General features: G+C 33.3%; 3 protein-coding genes across 7 annotated transcripts; 1 reads left to right on the top strand and 2 right to left on the bottom strand.

The window, feature by feature from the left end:
• Positions 1-54: 54 nt before the first annotated feature.
• Positions 55-12,236, bottom strand: LOC149033085 (uncharacterized). 2 transcript variants are annotated; one of them, XM_089170667.1, is made up of 5 exons: positions 11,444-12,236; positions 9,434-9,861; positions 6,471-9,314; positions 4,613-5,015; positions 55-4,509 (listed from the first exon to the last, which is right to left on the bottom strand). In XM_089170667.1, the coding sequence occupies exon 5, from the start codon at positions 1,067-1,069 to the stop codon at positions 71-73; it is 999 nt and encodes a 332-aa protein (XP_089026793.1). In that variant the 5' UTR covers positions 1,070-4,509; positions 4,613-5,015; positions 6,471-9,314; positions 9,434-9,861; positions 11,444-12,236; the 3' UTR covers positions 55-70. The 2 variants fall into 2 exon arrangements, with proteins under 2 accessions (XP_089026793.1, XP_089026792.1); XM_089170666.1 differs by having other exon boundaries at positions 55-5,015.
• A 570-nt stretch (positions 12,237-12,806) lies between these two features.
• On the top strand, positions 12,807-15,086 carry RpIIIC53 (RNA polymerase III subunit C53). Its single transcript, XM_015335619.2, has 7 exons — positions 12,807-13,388; positions 13,463-13,577; positions 13,660-13,918; positions 13,992-14,123; positions 14,192-14,319; positions 14,395-14,640; positions 14,727-15,086. The coding sequence occupies exons 1-7, from the start codon at positions 13,138-13,140 to the stop codon at positions 14,874-14,876; spliced, it is 1,281 nt and encodes a 426-aa protein (XP_015191105.2). The 5' UTR covers positions 12,807-13,137; the 3' UTR covers positions 14,877-15,086.
• An 833-nt stretch (positions 15,087-15,919) lies between these two features.
• Positions 15,920-22,983, bottom strand: Srrm1 (Serine-arginine repetitive matrix 1). 4 transcript variants are annotated; one of them, XM_015335621.2, is made up of 15 exons: positions 22,707-22,983; positions 22,486-22,575; positions 22,271-22,393; positions 20,452-20,622; positions 20,029-20,189; positions 19,741-19,935; positions 18,835-19,656; positions 18,630-18,761; positions 18,063-18,548; positions 17,693-17,906; positions 17,535-17,620; positions 17,200-17,441; positions 16,953-17,111; positions 16,361-16,854; positions 15,920-16,257 (listed from the first exon to the last, which is right to left on the bottom strand). In XM_015335621.2, exons 1-15 carry the CDS (start codon positions 22,716-22,718, stop codon positions 16,045-16,047), a joined length of 3,600 nt encoding a protein of 1,199 aa, XP_015191107.2. In that variant the 5' UTR covers positions 22,719-22,983; the 3' UTR covers positions 15,920-16,044. The 4 variants fall into 4 exon arrangements, with proteins under 4 accessions (XP_015191107.2, XP_015191111.2, XP_015191108.2 ...); XM_015335625.2 differs by having other exon boundaries at positions 18,369-18,548; XM_015335622.2 differs by lacking the exons at positions 22,486-22,575; positions 22,707-22,983 and having other exon boundaries at positions 21,045-22,393.
• Between the last annotated feature and the right edge of the window lie 1,157 nt (positions 22,984-24,140).

The raw sequence follows: 24,140 nt of genomic DNA, 5'->3' as shown, positions 1-24,140 counted from the left end.
TTCCATATTCAGGATGTTGCTTAACTTTGAAAGAACTTCTTTACCTAAATCCTCGCTATCTGCTAACACTTCATTTTTTTGACCTTTCATCGATATCACTCTTTCTACTCTTAATTGTACACTTGATACCACCACCTTCGGAATCATTCTTTAAAGGATTTCTCGTAGCTCGTACATTGTTATCCTGATCCTTGAAAGAGGTTCTTCTCATAAGACCAGTATCCTTCTTGGAATACATCCTTTGCGGTATATCCGTATCACCGCTGAAAGAAATCTTTCTGATCGTTGTTTCTGACCTTTCCTTCGATAAATCCCGATGATTTTTTTTCGATAAATAATCCGAATCTTTTCTAACATCATTAGACGCTCTCTCGTATCTTTGTATTCTAACGTTAAATTCATCCGGCAATTTATCATAAGGACGAGAAATAATATTAACATTATTATTTCCATTGTTCATTTCGTCCTTCGTACGAGGAGTTCGATCCTCCTCCTCTTCTTCCTCCTCCTCCTCCTCTTCAACGTCCTTGGATCTCGAGGATCGTCTACGAGTGATTTCGACCACGTACGAGTCTTCTTGGTTCTTCCTCGAAAAAGAATGATCCAAACCACGTCTACTATTACCTTCCGGATGTCTAACTAACTTGTCGTGCAAGTTATCTTCGCTAGCACGAGATGATTCCGTTTCTCGTAAGACGTATCTCGGAATCCTTTCATCTAAGTCTTGATATCTCGATCTTCTTCGATAATCTTTCAGTTCATCCTCTTCTTTACTCGTCGATTTACAATAATTTTCATAATCCTGTTGTTGATCGTTAATTAAAGACGTTCTTCTTCTATCTTCCTGACGATTTCCAGCATGTATTTCTTCTCGATCGTCAATGTGACAACGATGAGGAGGAGGATGATGATGATGATGATGATGATGATGATAACGACGACGTTGACGACGATCCTCATTCGTCATTGATATAATCCCAGCAACATTATTTCCTCCTCTATCTGGACTAACCAGATCTTTTCTCGATCTCAATTTATCCTCTTCGCGTGTTTTCAATCGTTCAATCATAGCACCGATTCTACGATCTGTATCCGTTATATGTAGACCGATACTAGGAAAACTCGTTTTCTTCCTGACATCGCCATTTCTCCGGATCGCTGTCGAATCTATGTCTTCCAAAGAATCTTTATCTTTATTAATCTTTGTTTTTGAATGATTTTTTTCCAACTTACGACGTATTCGTCGTAAAGCAACGGTACTTGTTTTTCTTGTTTTTCTTCTTCTTCTTCTTCTTTTTGTTTATTATCGTTCTTTTGATTATTTTTGTCATCGTCTATCACTACCACCACCCCTTCCACTTCCTCTTCTTCTTCCTCGTCATCGTCATCGTCATCGTTATCATCATCATCATCATCTTCCTTCTTTTTCTTCTTCTTCTTCTTTTTCTTTTTCTTCTTATTTTTCTCATCTAACGAGAAATCTTGACGTCCAGCAATATCTTTCATATCCCACGATGCAAACCGATCCTTGCTTCTCTTATAAAGAATGTCCGGATCATCTTCGATTTCTTCGACAAATCTTCTACCATTTTTCTCGGAACTTAGAAAATCACCAAAGCGATAAGTATTATTTTTCCTGTTAACTTTGCCATTAGTACTTTTAACAGTTCTATCTTCTTCTGGTTCGTAATAAAATGTGTCGCTAACGAAGGATGAACTTGATTTTGTTTTATCCTTCGACATGGAAGAACTACGAAGACGCGAAGTCATTTCTATATTACAAATGTAATATAAATAAATGTTTAACACACCAACGATGTAATAATTACACCTTGATCCTTGTTTAATGTTGACCACGAATATGAATAGAATAAAAGATAACAGAGATCTTGATATTATTACGAATGGTTCCTTAATTTTTCACTAAACAATGTCAATATTCCGGACGAACCGAAAAGGAAAAAGAATCTGGAAGAACGATGGAACGAAGGATCGAACGAAAGAACGAACGAACGAACGAATGAACGAGAAAAGAGAAGAAGAAGAAGAAGAAGAAGAAGAAGAAGAAGTTGCGTTAAGGAGCCAAGCAGACGACCCTGAAAGTCGTCTGTGGACTTTCACGAACGCGAGCACTTTGCCGGTCGAAGTCACCGCGAGAGAGTGTGCACCGGAGGAGAGCGTGTATCTCTCTCTTTTTCTCTCCAATATAGGAGAGGGAGTACTCCCCCTCCTCTCTGTTCGTTTGCCAACACGGCAACCTCCGTACGCCATCACCACCACCATCAGAACCACCATCACAACCACCTTCGTAGGCGGCCTCCGTTCTGTGGTCCTCGACGACGGGCCCCGGCAAAGATTCTCCCGTTAATTCGCCGATGAATCCTCTCTACCTTTGCCATATACAAGAGAAAGAGAACAAACAAATAGAAAAAGATAGAAAGAGAGTGTCTCGACCTTGTCGACAGTTCAGAATACTCCTCTCCTCTCCTTCGTCTTCCTGAAAACGCTTACCACTCCTTCTTTCCACAATTTAAGAAGACACAATTTTACGAGAGAGAGAGAGAGAAAAAGAGAGAGAGATTGAGAGAGAAAGAGATAAACTTAGATGGATAAAGATAGTGAGAGAAAAGAGAGAAAGGTTGCATCTAAAATGAGAGAAGAGCTTCGTCGAGAGTAGCCCGATGCGGAGCAGTTATTAAATTTCACTCTGCGGCGAAGAACTCGTTCTTTTTTTTTTATCTTATTATTTTTTTAATATATATGTACATATATATACATATATATATATATCGTGTCGACGAGTTCCACGAGGTGGTAGTAGTCGCTTCTTACGTGTTGTATTCTCGCTTAGAAGGATCCTATACGAATCTCATCTCGTCTTTAAGTCAAAGTAGTATGCGAACGACAGACGTGTTTTTAAGAGACTTATTTATGCGTGCAAAAAAATGAAAAAAAAAAAAAAGAAAATAATCTTCCATAGAGTGTAAAGGTGCTTGCTTGCTCCTTCCTAAGCTTCCTTATCTATATTTGTTTTTTGTTCCCTTCAACTCTTTTTATTTTTCTCTTCTTTCTTCCCTATTTCATTTCGTTTCATTTTCTCATTCGAGTTTAAATTTACGACGGGAGTCTTCCACGGTTAACTCCATGTGTTGCCGGATTCGCCATATACCACAAATGGAAAATCCAAGTCCACCTCGGGGAATATCCTTTTGCTTGCTTCCCTTCGAAACTTCCTTCCTACCGTCGTTCCTCCTCCCTTCTTCTCTTTCTTTCTTTCTTTCTTTCTTATCAGATCGCATCGCATAGCACCGCATCCCATAGCTGAGAGGCAAGGTCAATTCACCTCATCCCCGCCCTACCTTCTTTCTTGTTCTATTTTCTTTTTGGATTTAGTTTTTTTTTTCACGTTATTCCTGACAATACCTAAATACCGAAAAACACGATGATTTATTAAATGGCAGACTTGAATTGAAATATGTTTAAAAGTATGTTTGAAATGATATGGGGATAACTTGAATCTGATCGATAAGTATCTTACAGAAGCATAGTTTTGTTTTTGAGAACACCTATCTCAAATAAAATAGCAGGTGACTCTCCAACGGAAGGCACACCCTGCTTCCTGTTTCAACTCCCTCTTGTCTACTGAACACTATTAAAGAGTTCTACTTCTACCATGATCCATCTAAATACCCCATCAACTGATTAATTATTATCCGAAAGCTAAGAACTAGATCACTTTCTTTCTACGTAAATAAAATAAAAAATAATAATATATAGAAAAGACATGTAATTTTTTGTTGTTGTATTTTTGTTAAATATGGTTAAGGAAAATCATAAGACACGGAGAAGAACGAAACACGAACGTGAACGTTTAGAAAGCGAAAAGTTGGAAAAATCATCGGCTTTCGTACGTTCGAAAGAAGAAACTTGCAAAAATTCGATCGACCATATCGAATGGGTTGTTCGTTCGAACGTGACGAAAGAAAAAGAAAGAATACGTGGATATGGATTCCAGTCTGCTTGGCCAGCAGCTGCTTGCTTGCTTGCTTGCTTGCTTACTTGCTGGTTTGCTTGTCGACGAGATACTTAATTTATTTCTAACGATCTTTCTAATACCATATAAAAATACTTGTCTACAGGAAGAAGATAGAAACATGCACGAATGTATGATTTCAAATTGATATGTTTAATAAGAAATAGGATAGAACTTTTGGGACAAACCCAAAATGAGATTTCGAAGAAAAATGACAAAGCAACGGGGGTTAACAAGTATTTTGGGTTAAAATTTGGAGATACGGCCCTGAGTGTGGGTCGCCACAAGGTCCTGTCGTATACGCCCCCGCTTTTTATATGGCGTTTATAAGCGTCTAGAAGAGACTGCGACCACGCGACCACGAGGCGGTGAACGGGGCCTCACGTACGCACCGACCTTTTCTCCCGAAATGGCGAGGATAACCAATCGAAGGTACAATACGTAGATACACAACTAATACATTTGTTGTCTATGATCTATGGAAAGAGAGAAAAATGATTTATTTATCAAATGAGAGCTAAAGTTTTTTACAGTTTATTGTAATAGTTGAAAGAAAAAAGGTAAATGAACGGTAGTTACTTAGAAGTTAAGATCGTAAGCAAAAGAAAGAAAGTAACGCTCTAATTGAATTTAACGGTTTCGCTGTTAAACATTTAGCGGTCCATGTCACAACTGTTCTGCTTCTCGTAATATGGCAGTGAGTCATTTGAGGCCTTCTCGTTCCATCGGAGAACGGCGAGGCCGAAGAGAATATGCTTTCTTTTGCTACTGCTGAGAGTGTTATCGGGTATCCGTGTTGCTGAACGTATGTAAGTATACTTACATACGTGTCAGCAGTCTGCTGACTTCGTCGATACGCGATGCTCCCTTGTAGACATCTACCTTTGTGGTTTTTTTCAATGATAGCAGCCATGTGGCGACTGCTACTTGAAAAATTCATTTCTTTTCTTTATTTCTCTTTCGAAATGATCTAGAATGAAAGCTAAAATCGACATATAAATTGAATCGTAAGAAACATTTTATATATAAATTTGTGTATAATTTATTATTATTATTATTATTATTATTATTATTATTAGTTGGCATTAGGAACTCGAAAGTTCATTGCCGCAAATACCACATCCCGCCATTGCTTCCGTCCCTGAGCGCGATCCTTCCATTCGCGGTCTTCATATTTTATTTCTTTCAAATCCCGAAATAATATTGGTATAATTTATAAATTATATTTAATATTAATTAGCCAATTAAAGAAATGAAAATTATGCCGTTACCATAAGGCGACATCGCGTGGTAATTGCAAGTATCGTTAAAAAATCATTTATATCAAAGGTCGGTATTACAGAAATCTATTATTAACAGTACTCATCGATACAAATTAATTATATTAATTATATTAATGCGCTTTATTTATTTATTTGTTAGTATTTATTCTTTATACTGTAATATTAATATTCCATCTCAAAGATTGATTATATAGGTTTAGATTTCCTCGTAGCATTGCTACCATAAATAAAATCAAATAGAATAATATTGAAAACGATATGAATAATCGAAATTCAATACGAATAAATCGATATGTTTTACGCCTTCGCAAATGTGTCAAAGAAGTTGGAATAGAAGGAACAATAAAAAAATGAAAAAGAATAAAAAGTATGTCTCGTGACTTTAGGGAGACCGGCGACATCAAGGTCCCCATTTATGAAAGCAACACTGGAATCTAGTGGGCAGCGATTATTTTGAAAGCAGGCAATGACATTGAGCCGTCGCCTCAATGATGTCAGACGTACGGAAGTGACATCATTTTGCTCCTTATCACAAGCTCCGCCTGAATCGTACGCAGTAAGAATAACACTCCGTGTGTATAAGCTATCAACGAAGATATCTAATCAAAACAATCGTTGATCAAATTACCAAAATATGTGCCTATTACTTCGAATCGTAATAATTTGTTTATCCTTTTTGATTCATTATCTCATTATTATTAATTATATTTATTCACTATGAATAACAGACTCGAAAATATCCTCCGATTAATACTCGTAATCATTTATTTTTCGTTTTGATCAAAAATAACAAAAGAAAAATAATTTTATTTGTGTTTTTTTTTAATATTATGTTATATTAATTATATTTATATTTATATTAATTATAATATAATATAATATAATATAATATAATATAATATAATATAATATAATATAATATAATATAATATAATATAAATATATAATATAAATATAATAATTATATAAATATATAATTATATATTATATATTTATATTTATATTAATTATGTTATATTAATTATAATGTCGTTCTATATGCAAAATTAACGATTAAAGAAATTGCATTTTCTTTCTCTCTTTATCCTTTCTTCACATATTTATATACATATGTATTTACAAAAGTTATCTATATACATATTCTACATACGCACCATACACGTATGTCTCTTACTACACACAAATCCAGGAGAACCTAACAACGTCCAACACTACTGACATTCCCGAACGATTGTGTCACGCGTGCTTATAGTCGCACGATGCTTTTCGGTGCACCCTATGAGGCATGCGCACGCGTGCACTCTCATATTCCCCCCTTCCTTTTTGTCACCTGCACACCTTCCAAGAGAAACGACGGTTCGAGTTTTCATTGTGTGATAAAAGCAATACATATTAAATACTCCAAGTTGAAAGAGACTTTTCTTGTGATTCATCTCTTCAAACAAATTGACCTAATTTACCGAACAAATTGATGCGACCTTGACGTATACAGGAACCATAACTGATTCACAACATCCTGATTAGACTGGAAACAAAGTTTATGTGTGCCATTTAAATCCCTCTTTCTTTCTTTCTTTCTCTTTTTATACGAATTAATAAATAAATTAACTACCCACCGTGATTTTTGATTATTCGAATGATGTTCAAATGAAAAAGAGAGTAAGGGAACCGTCAAGGATATTTGCTGATAATTATCTGATCCCTACTGTTTCAAGTGGCTTCGAGGTTATCACTGCTTATCATTGATTACGAAGAAAGTGAAATGCAGTTTATCGCGTATTACTTCGAGAAAGTAACGTTGCTTTTGCAACATTACGCCCTATTCCAATCATCAATAAACGTCTACAAGCCTTTAGGAAACTTTATTGATATATTAAGACGAATAAAAAGTCGGCCAATTCGAATACAACCTGTTGGGTGTGTCCGATAAATATATATATATAGTAAATATAAAGGAACGAACCACTTTTACATTCTATTTCTATTTTCAAAGTTTTGAACTATTACTTATGTAAGAAGGACTTATAGAAATCCGATTTGTCCTCGTAATGCTAAATAAAGAAACTACACAGGTATATAAAAAGGAACACAGGCTTATTTGAGATCATCGATCCACCTCGTTTGCGAACACATAAACACATACATACATACACACACATATGTGTATACTACTCGAGGGTTGCATCTTTCTCCCATTACGAAGCATAGCTTAAGCTAATGCGAAGAGTGCGTTCAATTACGATCCTTTTTCAGAATTACTCAAGGTTTTTAGAGTATTCAGAAAGGGGGAAAAAAAGAAGATGCCTTACAACACAACAACAACAACAACAACAACCCCTCTGTCACGCAAGAAATCCGAAGGGAAATCCACGAACGGCTTACTGTCACGCGATACCAAAACGAAACTGACCATACTGCTGACTTCCGTTATGCCAATATCACATCCCAAAGTGAATCTACTTAGGGTTGATGGAATGAGGGAGTGCCACTATAATTTCACGTGAAAACTTGTTACGAAAGAAAATCAAGAAACCTATGGAAAGAAGCTTTACGACAGTCGTTAACATTGTCCTTGCTAAGAAATAAGTTTAAAGTTCAAAGAAATAACGATGAAGCTGTGATAGTTCTCCTATCGTTAGAATAATTACTTCGATTGATCTTTTAGAACCGATGTTAATTGAAATTCTTGCAATGTCAAACACGTACAATTACATGATGAAATTTATTAACTCTAAGAATTTTTCTTCTCGCGCACCTATAATTGATTACAGATATTTTCCAAAGTTTCATAACTTTCATTTCAATAGGAAATGATGAAATAAACATTTCGCGTTATCATTGTACAATTAAATGTAGGTATATAACTTTGGTACCTGTTTTTTGTTTTGTATCCTAAGCTTCTAACGACATTAATTTTCTAGTTCTCACGTTCGGTAATCTCTTTTTTTTTTTTACTCTCTCGTTGTAGGTTTTATCGTAAGAGAGAGAACTTGTTTGGCCATAAATGAAATCGCTACGTAGCATTGGCACAATTCTATTTCTTGATCTTTCGAAATTACTTCGACTAATGTAGACTAAACCAAAGTGAAGTGAAATAAAGTAAAAAAAAATTACAATAAAGTTAAAGAAAAATATTTTCTAGAGTACGAATTTGAGTTGAATATATGTATCGCATTAAAGTGAAACTTTGATCGAAAACGAATTATTATCATGGCAAGGAGAACGATCCATCATCAAAGACATACATAGGTTGACACTTGACAAGGTAGAACCCTCAACGGGTTGCGGAAAGCTAACTTGCTGTTACTAAGCTACAACGTTATTTTACAATGAGACACAGGAAGAGAAACATTGCGAAAGAGTACAAACGACGATGGTCAGATACTAAATTAATAATTCTACTATTGGCTTAATAATATGCGAGCAACGTACTCGTATGGAACCAAATGATCTATCCTCTTCTATCTTGGACATATATGTAAATACGTAGACACAGAATACTCGGTTAAAATATTATTTCAATTTCGAGATAACTACATCTGTTATTTCTATCATTCTCAAATAATATTACTTAGGTATGTAGATATTTCTATGTGTACTTCATTACTAAATATCATTAGATAACACGTATTTTAAAAAAAAAACTTGACCTACATGATTTATAATAAAAACCTAAAAATAATGAAAACTACAGCAATAATAATTAAATAATTCTATTATCATTATTATTATTATTATTATATACTAAATAATATTGGACATATGAAAGAATATACTAATATTTAGAATCTTCTAGTCATAACCAAGGGATATATTTATGTATCGTACGTTATCGGATCGGTCAACCGATCTCTCGGCGCGTTAAGACACCTAATTACACGTTCCGTTCGACGCACACGCTTCTACGAACTCGTGGTTGTTAAAAGACAGAAAGTATCCGAAGCCAGAGACCGACATACAGAATCGTTTACATCTCCTGGGCCTTCGATGTGTAAGATCTTTCTCAAGAAAGAGAGATAATTAAAATTACATTGCGTAACATAATTACTATATGATAATAACTAGATTTGATCGTGTTGAAAGGGTTGTTGAAAAGTTATCGAATATTTGTTGTTACCTTAGCATCGAAAGCATCGATGGCCGTCCGTCGAACTCCATTCATCTTTTAGCGTAAAATTTCTGTTAGCGAATCTCTTAGCGTTAAATTTTGGTTAACTTTGAGCTAAGAGAAGAAAGTCGTGGTGCAATATCTCTCTCTTGATAGTTTCGCGTTGTCAACGACGCGATGATGTTTTCCTTCTCGTAGTAAAGTCGAACTTTGTAAAGCGCGCTTCGTTTCGATCTACGCTACCGCCGCCGCCGCATCCTCCTCCTTCACCTCCACCTCCTCCGCCACCTCCTCCTCCTCCTCCCCGTCTCCTCCTTCTCCAGTTCCTCCAGCTCCTCCTCCTCCACCTCCTCCACCTCCACCCTCTTGGATCGAACTCGACGAGCTCTGCTGAAAAGCTATCGACATCGAGCGACGTGTGCGTGCGCATAGACTCGCTGAAATGAGAAAAATCATTCTTCGATCTTTGATCCTATTCAACTCACGTTTAAAAAAGCAGCTTATATGTGCTACCAATTATATAAACTAAATAAATAAGGAAATATCATTGACGAATTTTCATCATTTTCTTTTTCTTTTTCTTTTTCTTTTTATATATATAAAATTGTAATATAATAAAATATATATATATAATATAATATATATAATATATAATATTTTTTATATAACTTTATTTATATAATGTCGCATCAACCATTGGGGATTATTAGCGACATAAGAATTATACATTATAATTTATTATACATATTAATTTGCTTAAGGTATTTTAGTAAATTGAGTATAATTGTTTCTGAATTTAGGTTGTCTTTAGTGGCATTTTTCTTTTTCAATACTAAATATTATTACATCTTCAATTATTAGTTTCAATTGAATAAAAAACAAAGACATTTAATAAATAAGATAGATTCATTATCGTCTAGCTAGTATACGTGTATTTTAATATTGAACGTAATGAGGTATTTGCAAGAAAACAAAAATATTCAATGCAAGAGATTCATAATTAATTCTATTGATTTTCATTTGAAATAGTGAAAAGTTATGCGTTTCCAAAGAGAAATATTATTTTTCTATTCTTTTTTTTTTTTTTTTTTTAAATAAAAATAATATTTATAATAGAAAGAGAATAGCAATGTTTAACGGTTGATAATTGTTTACCACTGTAAACGCATAAATTTAAAATCATTTGTCCTTATCCTCTTTATAAATCGTAACGCCCACGCGACAAAACATTTCCATTCGAGCGAACAGCAACCAAAACATACCGCACGAACTATACTTCGATTTTACTTTTTAATTCTTTGCTAATGAAAGAGAGAGAGAGAGAGAGAGAGATAAATAGAGAAAGAGAGGAAAGAGTGGTGAGGGAAAAGGGGGACGGAAAACCTGTATATAAAAAAGAATACATAGCGGTATATACATACGGTACATAAGAAAAAAGAGAAACTGTTTATCGCGAATACGTTGACAAAACTTTGATTGTTGATTGCGGTTATCTTATATTCTGTATCCTCTAAAAAAAAAAAAAGAGATTTCTAAATAAATTCCATTGAAAATACATTCTTCATATCATTTATAAGAATATATGAAAAATTAAATGGACGTTTGTTCATCGTCAATAATTAAAGTTCATTTGTTTCCGAATGAAGTAAATTAAATTGTGATTTGTTTTTTTTTTTTTTTTTTTTTAGCAAACTTTACCTTCTTCATTATTTTCAAATTAAAAACGGGCAAGTAGATAAAATATAATCTGTGGCAACTTATAAAACGTTCGTCGTTTGATCTACCAAGAGAAAAGACACGTAGAATAGATTAGAAAATGGTAAAGAAAGGAAAGGGCAAAGGAAGAGAAGAAAATAAAACAACGCATAGAAGAAATCGAAAGGGAACGTAAGAAAAGAAGACATACAAAAGATGATTTGACTTGCAACGATTGGCTATTCGAAAAATATTCACTCACCGATGTATACAATAATCGAGAGAGAAAGAGTGTAGAAGTTAAAACAGGTTTAAGAAACGTACCGACCGGTCGAACTTTAAATCGGTCATGTGTCTAGCGGTGTAGAACGATTTTATGACTCGTGGATCTGCTCGGTCGTAATCCGTTAATGAAAATTCGTCGTATCCAGGACTCTAGTTAGCTTCCTGGTTTAGAGATTAATCAGGATCGTTGAAACGATGATTCAATAATAGTAGGACGACATTTGTTAACGATGTTACGCCTAGTTTCGTATTTTTTTTGTTCTCTCTTCTCTCCTGTTTCTTGTTAAGTACTATTAGTTTAAAAACAAAACAACGATGATTTAATATACAATTGAAGACAATATTTTTTCGCGGCGATAATAAATATAATAGGTTATTAATTAATAAAATAACAATAATATAAAAATGTAGAAAAACAAGGAGATATAAAGAAGAAGGGGGGAAAAAAAAACTCTACGGGCACGTGGCACCGGAGTTAGAAAAATCACGAGAGAGCAGAAACGAACGTAAGACAGCCGGCTTTCGAGCAGTCTGCTTCACGACTGCCGGCGCGGTTAAAAAACCACGCGATGACCTCATCGCGCACACCGTCTTATATGTATCCCATACTCTCCTATCCCCTGTGTCGTTCCTGCTTGCTCTGCTCGGGTTGCTTGCTTACCTGCTTGCCCGCTCCTTTGCCTGTTCGCCTGCTAAATACTGATCGTCCTAAAAACATTCATCATATTTATTGTAATACCGCCTACGTTCATCCAACTCTTTTTCATTAATATTTTATATAAATATTTATATATTTTATTCTTTGTTTTTTTTTTGTTTTTTTTTTATTCAATTAAAACTTACCTATTAAAGCTTTGTTTTCTTTGTTCTTTTTCAATTTAACAATGTTTAGTAAAATCCTTACAACTTTGGATTAAAAAAAAAAAGTAGACATATTAATATCTCATAACTATTATAAAAAATAGATATAATATCTATTTTCCTAATTCATAAGGAATATATCTGTAATAAAATACATAAATAATAAAATACATGAATAATAAAATAAAGTCAAATATAACATACAAACTTGGTAATTATTGAAATTGTTGTATATTTTCAAATTAAAAATAAACCAAATATTATGAAGTAATAAAATAACGTTATTACCTGTCATTCCAAGCATAATATTCCTAACGTGATAAGGTTGAAAAATCTGTGATATCGATGGTCGAACAACAGAAAATCTGTAAAATACAGGAGCCTTCTTTTTTCACGATTACAATGTCTGCCTTATTTGCCGCGCTAAATAACAAAACATGGCGGCTTCAATATTTGATTGGCTGACAACTTTTCTCACCTAATACTTAAGTCATAAATTTTTCTATGAGACTATTTTTTGATAGGAATACAAATTGAAGTGGTTTTTTTTTTATTAAAAATAATAAAATTTCTAATATTATATTATATCATTTTATTCTTTGCAAAAATTTGACAATTTTCTAATAAAATGAATAAATCAGCTGTAAATTTGTATTTTTACGATTGGCAGCAATGTATAAGGGAAATATTGATGTGACTTTATAAGTGGTGTATTGAGATAGACGTATAGGTTAGAAACTTCTTATTTATAGCCAGTAATACCAGGAGAAAAGATCTCACGTCCTGGCATCACTGTTTACAGCCGCTTGATCAAAGCGTGAACATTTTAAAGATATTTATTAATATAAACGAATTTGTTAGAATTATTAGAAATGGCATCTGATAAAAGTGGTAATAAAAAGCCAGCACTTCCAGAAAATGTACAAATCAAAATAGAACCAGGAACTTCTTTACCAATAAATCTTAATAATATTAAAACAGAACCAGGCGTTGCACCCACGACTACACGATTAACGTCTTTTAGATTACCACGTGATTTAACTTTAGGTGGAAATATTAAGACTGAAAAGACGAAGAAAATTTATGTACCAAATTTGAATACTCAACGAAACAGAAAGAAAGAGTAAGTTTATTCTCGTATTTAATATTTGTAAATATTATTACTTGAACAACGATAAAACTAATATTTGTATACAGGGAAACAGCGGTAACTAAAAATGATTCTGACAAATCAGTTAAGCAAAGAGGTAGAGGAAGAGGTCGTGGATCATCTGATCGTGGAAGAGGCAGAGGCAATAGCAATCTTATTCAAGTATATTTTTGAATTATTTACTTATCTCTTTCTTGATAAAGCAGCAAACTTATATTTCATTTGTATTTCTTCGTATGGCCAGACTTCGGGTGTATTTTCCCAAGGTACAAATGATGAAATTCGTAGAAGGGCCAGAGGAGAAGGAGGAGGACGATATAGCTCTGATAGACAACCTATATTAGAAAAACCTGTATTAAATTTAAATCGTGTAATTAATAAGGAAGAAGAGCAACAATTAAAAGAATTTGAAGATGATGACATTGATGAAGATACAAATGATGATGATACAGATGATTTAGGACACTATAATGCTCCTATTTCATTGCCCATAATAAAAAAGAGTATGAATCTTTTAATATGACAGTAATATAAAAAACGAGTACAATTATAATTTATTTTCGTTAATAATTATAGACAATCGTTTTAAAACTGAACCTAAAACTGAAATTAAAACTGAACCTAAAACTGAACCTAAGACTGAAACTAGTACATTGGATGATGAAGAAGAGATAGATCAAAAACCAATCATTTTAGAAAATGGCACTGGTAAGCAACGTATAATATATTATTTCATTATTATAATCTATCTTCTATTATAAAATACAAATTTGCAGTAATGAAAGTAAAGAAGGAAATAAAAAAGGATAAATATGTAAAAAGCGAACCTATAGAATCATTAAATCTATGGGACAATATTTCACAAATTGCTGAGAACCCAGCACATTCCTATATGTTAATGCAGGTATTAGAATTTTTACATTTTCATAAAATAATATTACGAAATATTATTAACAATTGATTTATTATTTACTTGCAGTTTCCTGAGTGCTTACCAGGTTTAGAAGCAAGTAACGATAATTATGAGCCAAAATCGAAGATTGCAAATGATAATACAACGCAAGAGAAAGAAAATCAAAATAATTCCAAGAAGAATTTTACTCTGAGTAGCTTAAAAGCTGGTATGATTGGAACATTACAAATTTTAAAATCTGGAAATGCACGCTTATGTTTAGGCAAAAGCAATTTACATGTAAATGTTGGATCTACTCAGAGTTTTCGACAGGTAATCAATGATAAATTTATCCTTTGATAATAGAAATGTATTAAATACATTTGCTAATAATATTTCAAAATACATTCTTATTTAAGGATCTTATAGCTGCAAAGCTAAACACAGTTGAACTGGATGGTGAACTCATTAATCTTGGAAAAGTTACTAATACATTAATATGCTCTCCAGAATGGAATTCTATGTTCCTTAACTCCACGAGTGCATTTGACAACTTATCTTCTGTATAATTACAAAATGATGAATACAATTCATCATTGAAGTTATATATAAGTCATGTACAGTCTTGTTTATGTTAGATTTAGTTTATAACAATTAAAGACGAAACCTACTGCTTTTAGATATATTATTTAAAGCACCAAAATATTCAATGTTTTATATGTACATTTTTATTATATCTCTCATATATAAATTGAATACCTAAACGGTTGAAATGTAAATTATATTTCGTCTAAATAGATGGATACTGTATATATGAACGTAAGACATAATAAATAATTTAACTATAGAAATTATCGAACATTATTATCACACTTTTTCTAAAATGATATATTTCAAATACTAAGAGGAATACGTGAATTATAAAGTAAATGACATCACGTATAAATTCGTTATGGCGACTTTTAAAGTTTGCAGATAAAATTAATGATTATTACAAAGTAAAGGTTGTCGAATGAAATGATAGTAGGTAGCGACGCCAAAATATCTTCATTTTTCGAGTTGTACAGTAAAAATAACATTATATGTAATATATAAATTATTATATACTAAATGCAAACTTCGTCAGTGAAACTAATTATACAAATGAAAATAAGTTAGACATTTTGTATCGCAATGGTGCTATATAACAAGAAACAATTCGCTAAAAGTAGGTATGTGACACATGTATAACTGCGCTTAGTGATAAGAATAAAGTAAAAGTAAACAGTTTCCTAACTCAACATGTGCCTACATATTTGAATATTGTTAAAATTTAAAGGTGTATAGAGAGGTGTTGCGTCCTATTCCAGGACAAAAAAAAATAGCTATATTTAAATGTAATAACAACGTACTACTGTATTCGTGTTTTCTTTTTTTGTTCTTTTTTTTTGTATCAACTTATGAAATTATTCCTAGTATTATCTTAATAATCTAAGATTATATTAATAATGAAAATAAAAATGAAAATATGCACTCTCAAAGGTATATAAGAATTATACAAATGAATTACTTGTTAAATGACATGTCAGTGTAAGGATTAGAAGCTGGTGTTATAATGAACAAATTTCAATGGTCAATGTTCAAATTTAACCTCGCTTTCTTTCCAGTAATAAACAAGATAATTCATCAATTTGATCAGTACATTGTGGTAAGAATACATGTTAGGTAACACGATCTTGAATACGACACATAATAATCTCAATCACTTCTTTCAATACTATGTCCTTTTTTCATTGATTTTAATGCTTTCTCTCGTAGTTTTTTTTCTAGTTCTTCTGTATTCCCTTCACTTATATCGGATTCGTCCGAATCTGCGACCTTCTTCTTTTTGTGTTTTCTATGTTTTTTGTGTTTCTTATGCTTCTTATGCTTTTTATCCTTCTTCTTTTTCTTTTCTTCAACTTCACTTTCCTGCACATAAATGAAATTAAAGAAAAATGATTTTTTTTTTTTTTTTTTTTTTTTTTTTTTACTATTACTATACTCTACGATATTATTACATTTAAATACCAACCTCTGATTCGCTTGTACTAGTTTTGGTCTTCTTCTTACGTTTCTTTTTAACTTTTTCCTCGTCAGAACTATCATCAATTTTTCGTTTCTTTTTAGTATCTTTCTCCACAATGTCTTCGTCATCGGTACTAGAATCTCGTTTAGATTTTTTCGATTTGGTTTTAGTTTCATCATCGCTAGTTGAATCCTTTCTTGTTTTTCGTGTTCTAGATTTTTCATCTTCGGAAGAACTGTCTCTTCTCTTTCTTGACTTTTTCGGTTCATCATCAGAACTTGAATCCTTCTTAGACTTTCTTGATCTAGATTTGTCGTCATCATTTTTACTTCTTTTTGTTTTTGAATCCTCTTCTGCAGATGAAGAATCTTTTCTAGATCTCTTAACCTTTTTTATATCTTCCTCTATGTCCTTTTTCGTATTACGCTTTCTAGATTCACTTTCAATTACTTCACGTTTTCTATTGTCCTTTCTGTCTTTACTTCGATCATCAATTGAATCTGATTAACAAATTTATCATATATAAATAGTTGTAATACAAAACTACTGTATATATAAATCTAGTTTTGAAAATAAATCTTTTCTTCAAATCTCTTACCTCCTCGACTTAAATCACGTTTTTTACTTTTGTCCAAATGTTTTCTATCATCTTCAGATTCTGAACTAGAGCCAGCTTTGCTTTTATCAGACTTGTCCTCGTCGGAAGAAACTTTTCTAGATTTTCTAGATCTATCTACTTTCTTTACCTTCTTTTTCCCTATAAAATACAATTATATATTTGTATTTTTAATTCTTAATCAAATAATAAAGTACTTTTGTAAAATGAAATTTCATTTAATTTTTACCTTCAGTCTCACTATCGTCAGAATCCGTAGATCCATCCCGTTTGTCTCTCTTAACACGTTTCATAGAATCAACTGGTTTTTTAGGTGCTACTGTTTCAATAGTTTTTTGACCAGTTCTTTTCTCTTCCGATGTAGGTTTACTTGATTTGCTTGTTCTATCATCTTTTTTCAAAAGAAAAGCTTCGCCAGATGTTTGCGAACTTGATTCGCCTATTTTTGGTGATTCCTCCTTAGAATCTTCTCTACAATTACAATATATTGCATCATTATATAATCATACGAAATAAATAAATAAATGAATGAATGTATGTATACAGATGGATGCGTGTACATACTTTGACGGTTGTTTCAACTTAGCAGCTGCAATGATGTCTTCTGTCTTCTTAAATGGTGAAGGTGTACGGGACAAACTCTTGGAGAACTAAAATTTCAAACATTTATTTTTGTCAATGTTAAATATATATAAAAATAAAAGAGGAAGATTTGTAATTACCCTATGTCTGGTAACAGGAAGTACAGTTAACTGTTGTTTCTTTGGCGAAACGCTTGGTTCAGCCTTTTTCACAGAGATTGACTCGGTCTTTTTCACATCCTTTTCAACCCGTTTCATAGTTTCTTCTTTAAGAATCTTCTCTTTCTCTTTCCTCTTACTCTCGTCCAACTGTTCTCGATCGTGCTTCTCTTGAGATTTTCTTTCGACCGATTTTCTGCGAGCATAATACGTATAAATGTTAAAAGAAAATAAAATGTGATTTAATAACATTAAAGTATTAATAAAACGCGTCAATCAAAGAATACTCATATAACTGGATAACCGTAGCTTCTGAAAAGAAAGAGATAGAAAAGAAAGACATAATACTCACCTAACTGATTCATCCTCATTGCTAGAGGTACTACTTTCGCTACTTTCCGAGCTACTCGACTTAGACCTTCCGTTTCGTAATTCTTTTCGCGATCCCGTGTCGGTCGATCGTTTAACTTTTTCATCGACCTTCTTGTCCCTCGTTTTATCCTTGTCGTCCTTAGAACGATCGGGAGATCGTTTTCCCTCTCTTATACGATCCACCGACGATCGTTGATCCCTAGATCTCGATCTACGATCCTTATCCCTTCTATCTCTGGACCGTTCTCGTCTACTCGATCTGTCACGAGACGACGATCTATCATACCTGTGCGATCTATCTCTTCCATCTGATGAACGACGTCTACTGTCTCGACGATCGGGTGATCGTCGTCTGTCGCGTCTCTCCGATGATCTCCTCCTACGATCCAACGATCTCCTTCTTCGTCTATCTCCAGGACTGGGTGATCTTCGACGATATCTTGCCGGACTTCTACGTGGTGGACTTCTGAAACGTTTTATACTGTAACACTACAATTATCAAAAGCAATCATTACGAAATGACTTATCATAGTACTTAGTGTTTTACCTTCGCCTACTAGGTGCTCTGCGTACTGATGGTGGTCGCATGTTACGACTTCCGCTATATCTGTCCAATCGTTCTCTCTCCCTTTCTCGTTCTCGTTCCCTTCGTCGATCACGTTCTCTATCCAACGATCTCCTAAAAAGCATTTTTCTCAATTATTACCTAATATTATTTTACAGTCTTTAATGAAAATTCTATTAGCGCTCACCTTCTTGTTCTATCACGTGATCTATCACGTGATCTATCTCGCGAGCGATCTCGAGATCTATCGCGAGATCTATCTCTTTCCTTGGATCTATCTCTTCCTCTTTCCTTACGTGGTGATGGACTTCTTCTTTTGGGTGCTGATTTTCTCTCACGACTCGAATCACTGTCGCTACCGCTGTCATCTTTATTAGTTTTTCTGTAAGATCGTTTAGCCTGAACACCATCCTTCTTTTTCCTTATTTCAAAATCATTTTTATCCTTTGCACCTTTGTCTCCTTCGGTTCCAGAACTACTGCTAGTACTATTATCACGTTTTCTATTAGAATCAATATTGTCCTTTCGTTTGTCTGGTGATTTCGAACGAGATTTCGTTGATCTCGAATCGCTCGAGGCGGATCGCGATTTTCTAGATTTACCACGATCGCCACTTTTTGATCGGGATTTTTTCGATCTTGAATGTGATCTGCTACGTGATCTTGAATTTTTCGATTTGGATCTTCTTGATTTTAAACGATCTTGCGAACGTGACTTGGATCTTCTTGATTTAGATCGTGATCGCGATCGAGATCTTCGTGATCTGGACTTAGATCGAGATCGTCTTAATTTCGTACCAGGCGATCGTGATCTACGTTTTGAATCTCGACTAGGTGACTTTGATCTAGATTTCTTGGAACGCGTTGCTGCTGGAGATTTAGATCTTGATCTAGATTTTCTGGTTGTTTTATCCAATGACTCAGGTGATGGTGTACGATTGTTTTTCTTTTTACCATCAGCGATGCTCATTAACTTTGCTTGTAATCTGGATATTGCGACTGCTGCTTCTCTAATAAATAATATATAACAATACAAATGAATTTTAAGGAAAACTACAAATAAATATCATCATCAACCAATGGTATATACTTACGGTTTAGTTTTGACTGGCATTAATGGTATTGCATTTTCGGGTTGTGGTGAATCTTCACGTTCAACTTTAATATCTGACATATCTTTTCCGTTATCTTTGAGAGAATTCTTGCTAGGTGATCTCGAAGAAGACCTCCTTTTACGGCTTGATCTATCACGATCTCTGTGTCGATCTCTTGATCTACTCCTTTTATTTCTACATTAACACAAAGTATAGGTTTCACCATTGTTATCACATATATATATATATATATATATATATATATTATTTATAACATAAAGAACATACCTGTCCCTATCGCGATCTCTACTTCTATCTCTTCTGTGCTCTTTTGAAGAAGCACGTTCCTTCTCTTCTTTCTTTATCTTGTCTGTCTCATCCTTTTCTTTTTCACGTTCCTTCTCTTTTTCTTTTTCAGCTAAAGATGCTTGCAGTTTTTCTTGTTCTTCCTAAATAATATATTATTCTACTTTATAATAACAACGTTTACTATTACTTATTATACAATAATTAATAATTATCAATTTTTCAATCAATGAACCTAACTTCTTAGTAGTACATTTTATTTAGCTTTTCAATTGTTATTATTTCTGACAGCGAATCATGATAAGATGATAAGTGGATAAATTTCTATAGTATGCCTTGCAAATATGGACAAAAATCAAAAACAAGAGAGAAATTTGAAGAAAGAAGATGACAAGATATAATTACCAAGCGTTTTTTAATCTGATCTTTTTTCTGCTGTAAGAAAGCTTCCGGAATGCCCGTAACACTTTCTTGAGCAGAAACCAACAGTTCCCACAATTCACCCATGAAAGATCGAGCATTCCTTCCATTAAGGAATCCCGTGAGGTTGATCTGCATTTTTCGGGGATCAGGAAACTGTAAAATACATAGCATATAAATTTGTCAATTTACGAAAAGCTCGAGAGATTTGTAAAAAGGAAAAAAAAAAAAGAAAAACAAATCTTACTCGTATATATACCTTTGTGCAAGCATCATATATATATATATACAAAAAATATATAATACAAAATTACTAATCCTAATTTATTACTAACTGCTTTTCCCCCTCGAAAAAGCAGATTTGTCATATCTTACCCACCGCATCACAGAACCGCACATAAAATAACCTGAAGTAAGAGAGGCAACAGCACTTGCTAAGAAAAATATTTTTATCGATAAATGCAGAAATATCTCAAGCATACAGATACCTTCATAAGATCTTCGTAATTTCATGAAATGCTATATTGGAAATGCTGAAATAGGAAAGTCAAAGAATTAATGCAGAATAAAAGGATTACCATTTCACCAACCTGTTCCATTGACAAAGACTGTCAAACCATTGAAGAGATACTTCCAGCGTTGACTGGAAAGATTTTTCTATTCGCTGCTAATTCCAGGTGATGATCGATGGTTTATCTGCAAGCACCAGGTAGAACCGGCTCCAATTAAGATCCATGTTTATGCAACATGGATAATGGCACAGGAAGGTGATTTTCAGGTTGATTCAGCACAAGGTTGATTGTGTACTGCAGCGATGCGTAGCTCCCAGAAGATGTCGATGTCGATGATAGGTGTCTGCAGGTGATCGGAAGGTGTGCGTTGTTGTGTGATGTCCCCACAGAAGAAAGCATCTCTGGAATGCTGGCGATGCTCGAATCCCAGACAAAAGCTGGGTACAGCTCTTGCAGTGGTAGCTCGATACTCGACGACCTTTATCGAAGTGTAGTGGCAGCTATGACGAAGGCAATCCTCGTGGATGCTGCAGTCATGTATTTCATCGGCTATAAAGCCACATGATGAAATACCATAGATGAGAAGGGCTCCAAGAAGGTTGAATTAAACAGGACCCGCAGCATAATCAGCATGATGTGTGATGATAGTATTGATGTGAAGTCGTTTCCCTCGATGACGTTGTAATGATGATACCAGGAGTACAGCCAAGATGCTGAAGAATCAGCAGTTGTTCTAAGCTGATGTTGATATAGCAGCTGCCAACTGGTTGATAGAAAGGCGGCCATACGGATGTAGGGAAGAGCACATCCGAATGCCATTTGGACTAAAGGGTTGAGCCCCACCAACGGTCTCTACTTATACTAACGGGGAATTCAAACATATGCAATAAGACATTATGTTCACAGATTAAATCTGACAAGATCAGCTACATCAGTTTTCTTTTGTTGAAAATGAATATGCTTGGAGGAGATACTTGGGTTCACAAAAATCAGGATACTCAGGAACAGTGACATTTAACCAAATTAAAAAGCAATCAGGCAAGTACGATAAGATATTATCTTTTTGCCTTGTTGCTTTACCAATCCAAATTCGGCAACTCGTGCAGATTTTGGATCTAAATGTCTGTAAATTGTACCAAAAATAATGCTGAAATAACGTGTATTTATCGATATCCTATGATGAGGGGAAAAAGCCAAGTGAACGCATTTTATAATTCATTCGATAAAACGATACTAAACTTAAATTAGCTATATCGCTGAATCTACCCAAAGTGATATGATGAATGTCTTACCTTTTCTTCCAATTGATTATACACAAATTCTATTACAACGTCATCCTCCATGCCTAGCATCTGCGTAATTTTCGTTGTAATCCATGGCTTGATCACATCTAGTTTTACCTTACTCATATCGACCTATATATGCACAGAATAATGCATCAAACTTTTACAATTACCATAAATAATAAACCCATAGGCAATGTAATCATTATTTTGGTATTTATTACCTTTTGAGTCAAAGAGTCACCAAATTTCATCTGTTTGAGAAGTTTTTTCTCTTTGTCGCTGAACCTGGTGTCCTGCGAAGCGGTTGTTCCCTGTGTTCATAATTGAAATATTTTTTATAATTGACAAAAAATCCTATTACGTATTCTTATTACAAAACTACAAAGTGTCTAAGATTAACAGACCTATATTATGCAATCTAAATATATTTAAGTTATCTTACCGTATACATCATTTTGGCAAGATGTAAATGTTGAAAGTCCCGTGCAGAGAACTAAGTTCTCAGTCGGCTGAGTGCCAAAACTGATTCCCTTTTTAAATATTTATCGAGAAATTAATCACGTAAAAATACGAAAATATTATTCCTCGCAATACGTTAATTCTAAAACACGTTCAAGAATTAGAAAAATGTAATATTAGAACAAAAATATCTAACAAATCATGTACTGACGCGAATGCTCAATCAATTGGCCAACATGGCTGCTGCTACAGTTCCTTCGAATACGAATCATAGTAGAACGGAAACGTATTGTAAAATTTACTATCATAACTTCTAGTTCTTTTTATACTTCATTCTTGTTTTCTATTCTTTTATTTGTATTTGTTTTTTTTTTAATTAATTAATTTTTCCTAAACGTAGTCTAAATATTTAAAATTAATTTCTAATTTGAAGATTTAAAAATGATAATAATTAAAATAATATGTTTCTGCATTGACAATACTACCAACATAAATCGTAAGTTTTACAGTATTTTGTACGGACAGTATTATTACTATAAACAAATGTGTAACCATTATTTTTAAGTTGACCAATTAGAATTTAGTTGAATTCAATTATATCTTTTTTTTCAATTATGATTATTTAGAAAAAATCTAAACATAAAATTAACTCCAATTTATTCATGGATCTTATATAAATTTTAAGTAAATCAATAACAATTGATATGAATAAAAATGTCAATTATCAAAGAAAATATTTTTCAGGTTAAATTAAACTTTATGAATAACCTTTTAAAGGCACAATAAAAATAAAAACGATGTGTTGATAGTTAAATATTATAAATATAACGTACATATAAAAAACGATAAATTAATAATAAATAAAAGTATATATATATATATTATATGCACATATGCACACATGCATTCGATAGAAAAGTAGCACGTAAATTGATTATTGATGTAATTTAATTTCAAAAAATTGTTGGATGGTAAAAATAATTCTTGACTATAAATCGTTGCTCACTAAAATTATGTATATTCGACAATATTTATCATCTAATAAATAAAACAAAAAAAAATGAGATGTAAAGAAGAAAATACGTGCCTTTGTAAAGTAAAAAATATGAATGAATTTTCAATGATTTGTAATAAATGTTCAAAATGGTGTACTCGCATAGAGTTAGACTATTAACTAAGAAAAAGAAAAATGTAAAAGATGCGAATTGAGGTGAAGGGTTCCGCAAAGCTGTAACGGTACATTACACTCATCGGAATTTACAGTAAAGTCGATTCCGTTCATTGGTACAACTTGTTATCGTCCTCTTTCAAAGAACATAAACAGGGTCAAAGGCTTACTCGATGTATTGAAAGGAGTACATGGTAGTCACGATTTGATTTCAAATTATCATATTACGAATAGTAAATATTATTTTAA

This window comes from Polistes dominula, unplaced genomic scaffold (assembly GCF_049000335.1).
Source record: "Polistes dominula isolate Pdom_NZ unplaced genomic scaffold, Pdom_raw_medaka contig_79, whole genome shotgun sequence".
NCBI classification, from domain to species: domain Eukaryota; kingdom Metazoa; phylum Arthropoda; class Insecta; order Hymenoptera; family Vespidae; genus Polistes; species Polistes dominula.
The sequence above is the reverse complement of the archived record's forward strand: the minus strand, read 5'-3'. Positions and strand labels throughout refer to the sequence as shown.

Coding starts and splice junctions, on each gene's coding strand:
- LOC149033085 (XM_089170666.1), bottom strand. CDS start 1,069: ATGATTGAACGATTGAAAACACGCGAAGAGGATAAATTGAGATCGAGA.
- Srrm1 (XM_015335621.2), bottom strand. Junction 20,190..20,451: donor ATCAGATTAAAAAACGCTTG/GTAATTATATCT, acceptor TATATTATTTAG/GAAGAACAAGAAAAACTGCA. Junction 17,112..17,199: donor TGACGATAGTGAGACTGAAG/GTAAAAATTAAA, acceptor TGTATTTTATAG/GGAAAAAGAAGGTAAAGAAA.
- RpIIIC53 (XM_015335619.2), top strand. CDS start 13,138: ATGGCATCTGATAAAAGTGGTAATAAAAAGCCAGCACTTCCAGAAAAT. Junction 13,578..13,659: donor GCAATAGCAATCTTATTCAA/GTATATTTTTGA, acceptor TCGTATGGCCAG/ACTTCGGGTGTATTTTCCCA. Junction 14,641..14,726: donor CTACTCAGAGTTTTCGACAG/GTAATCAATGAT, acceptor TTCTTATTTAAG/GATCTTATAGCTGCAAAGCT.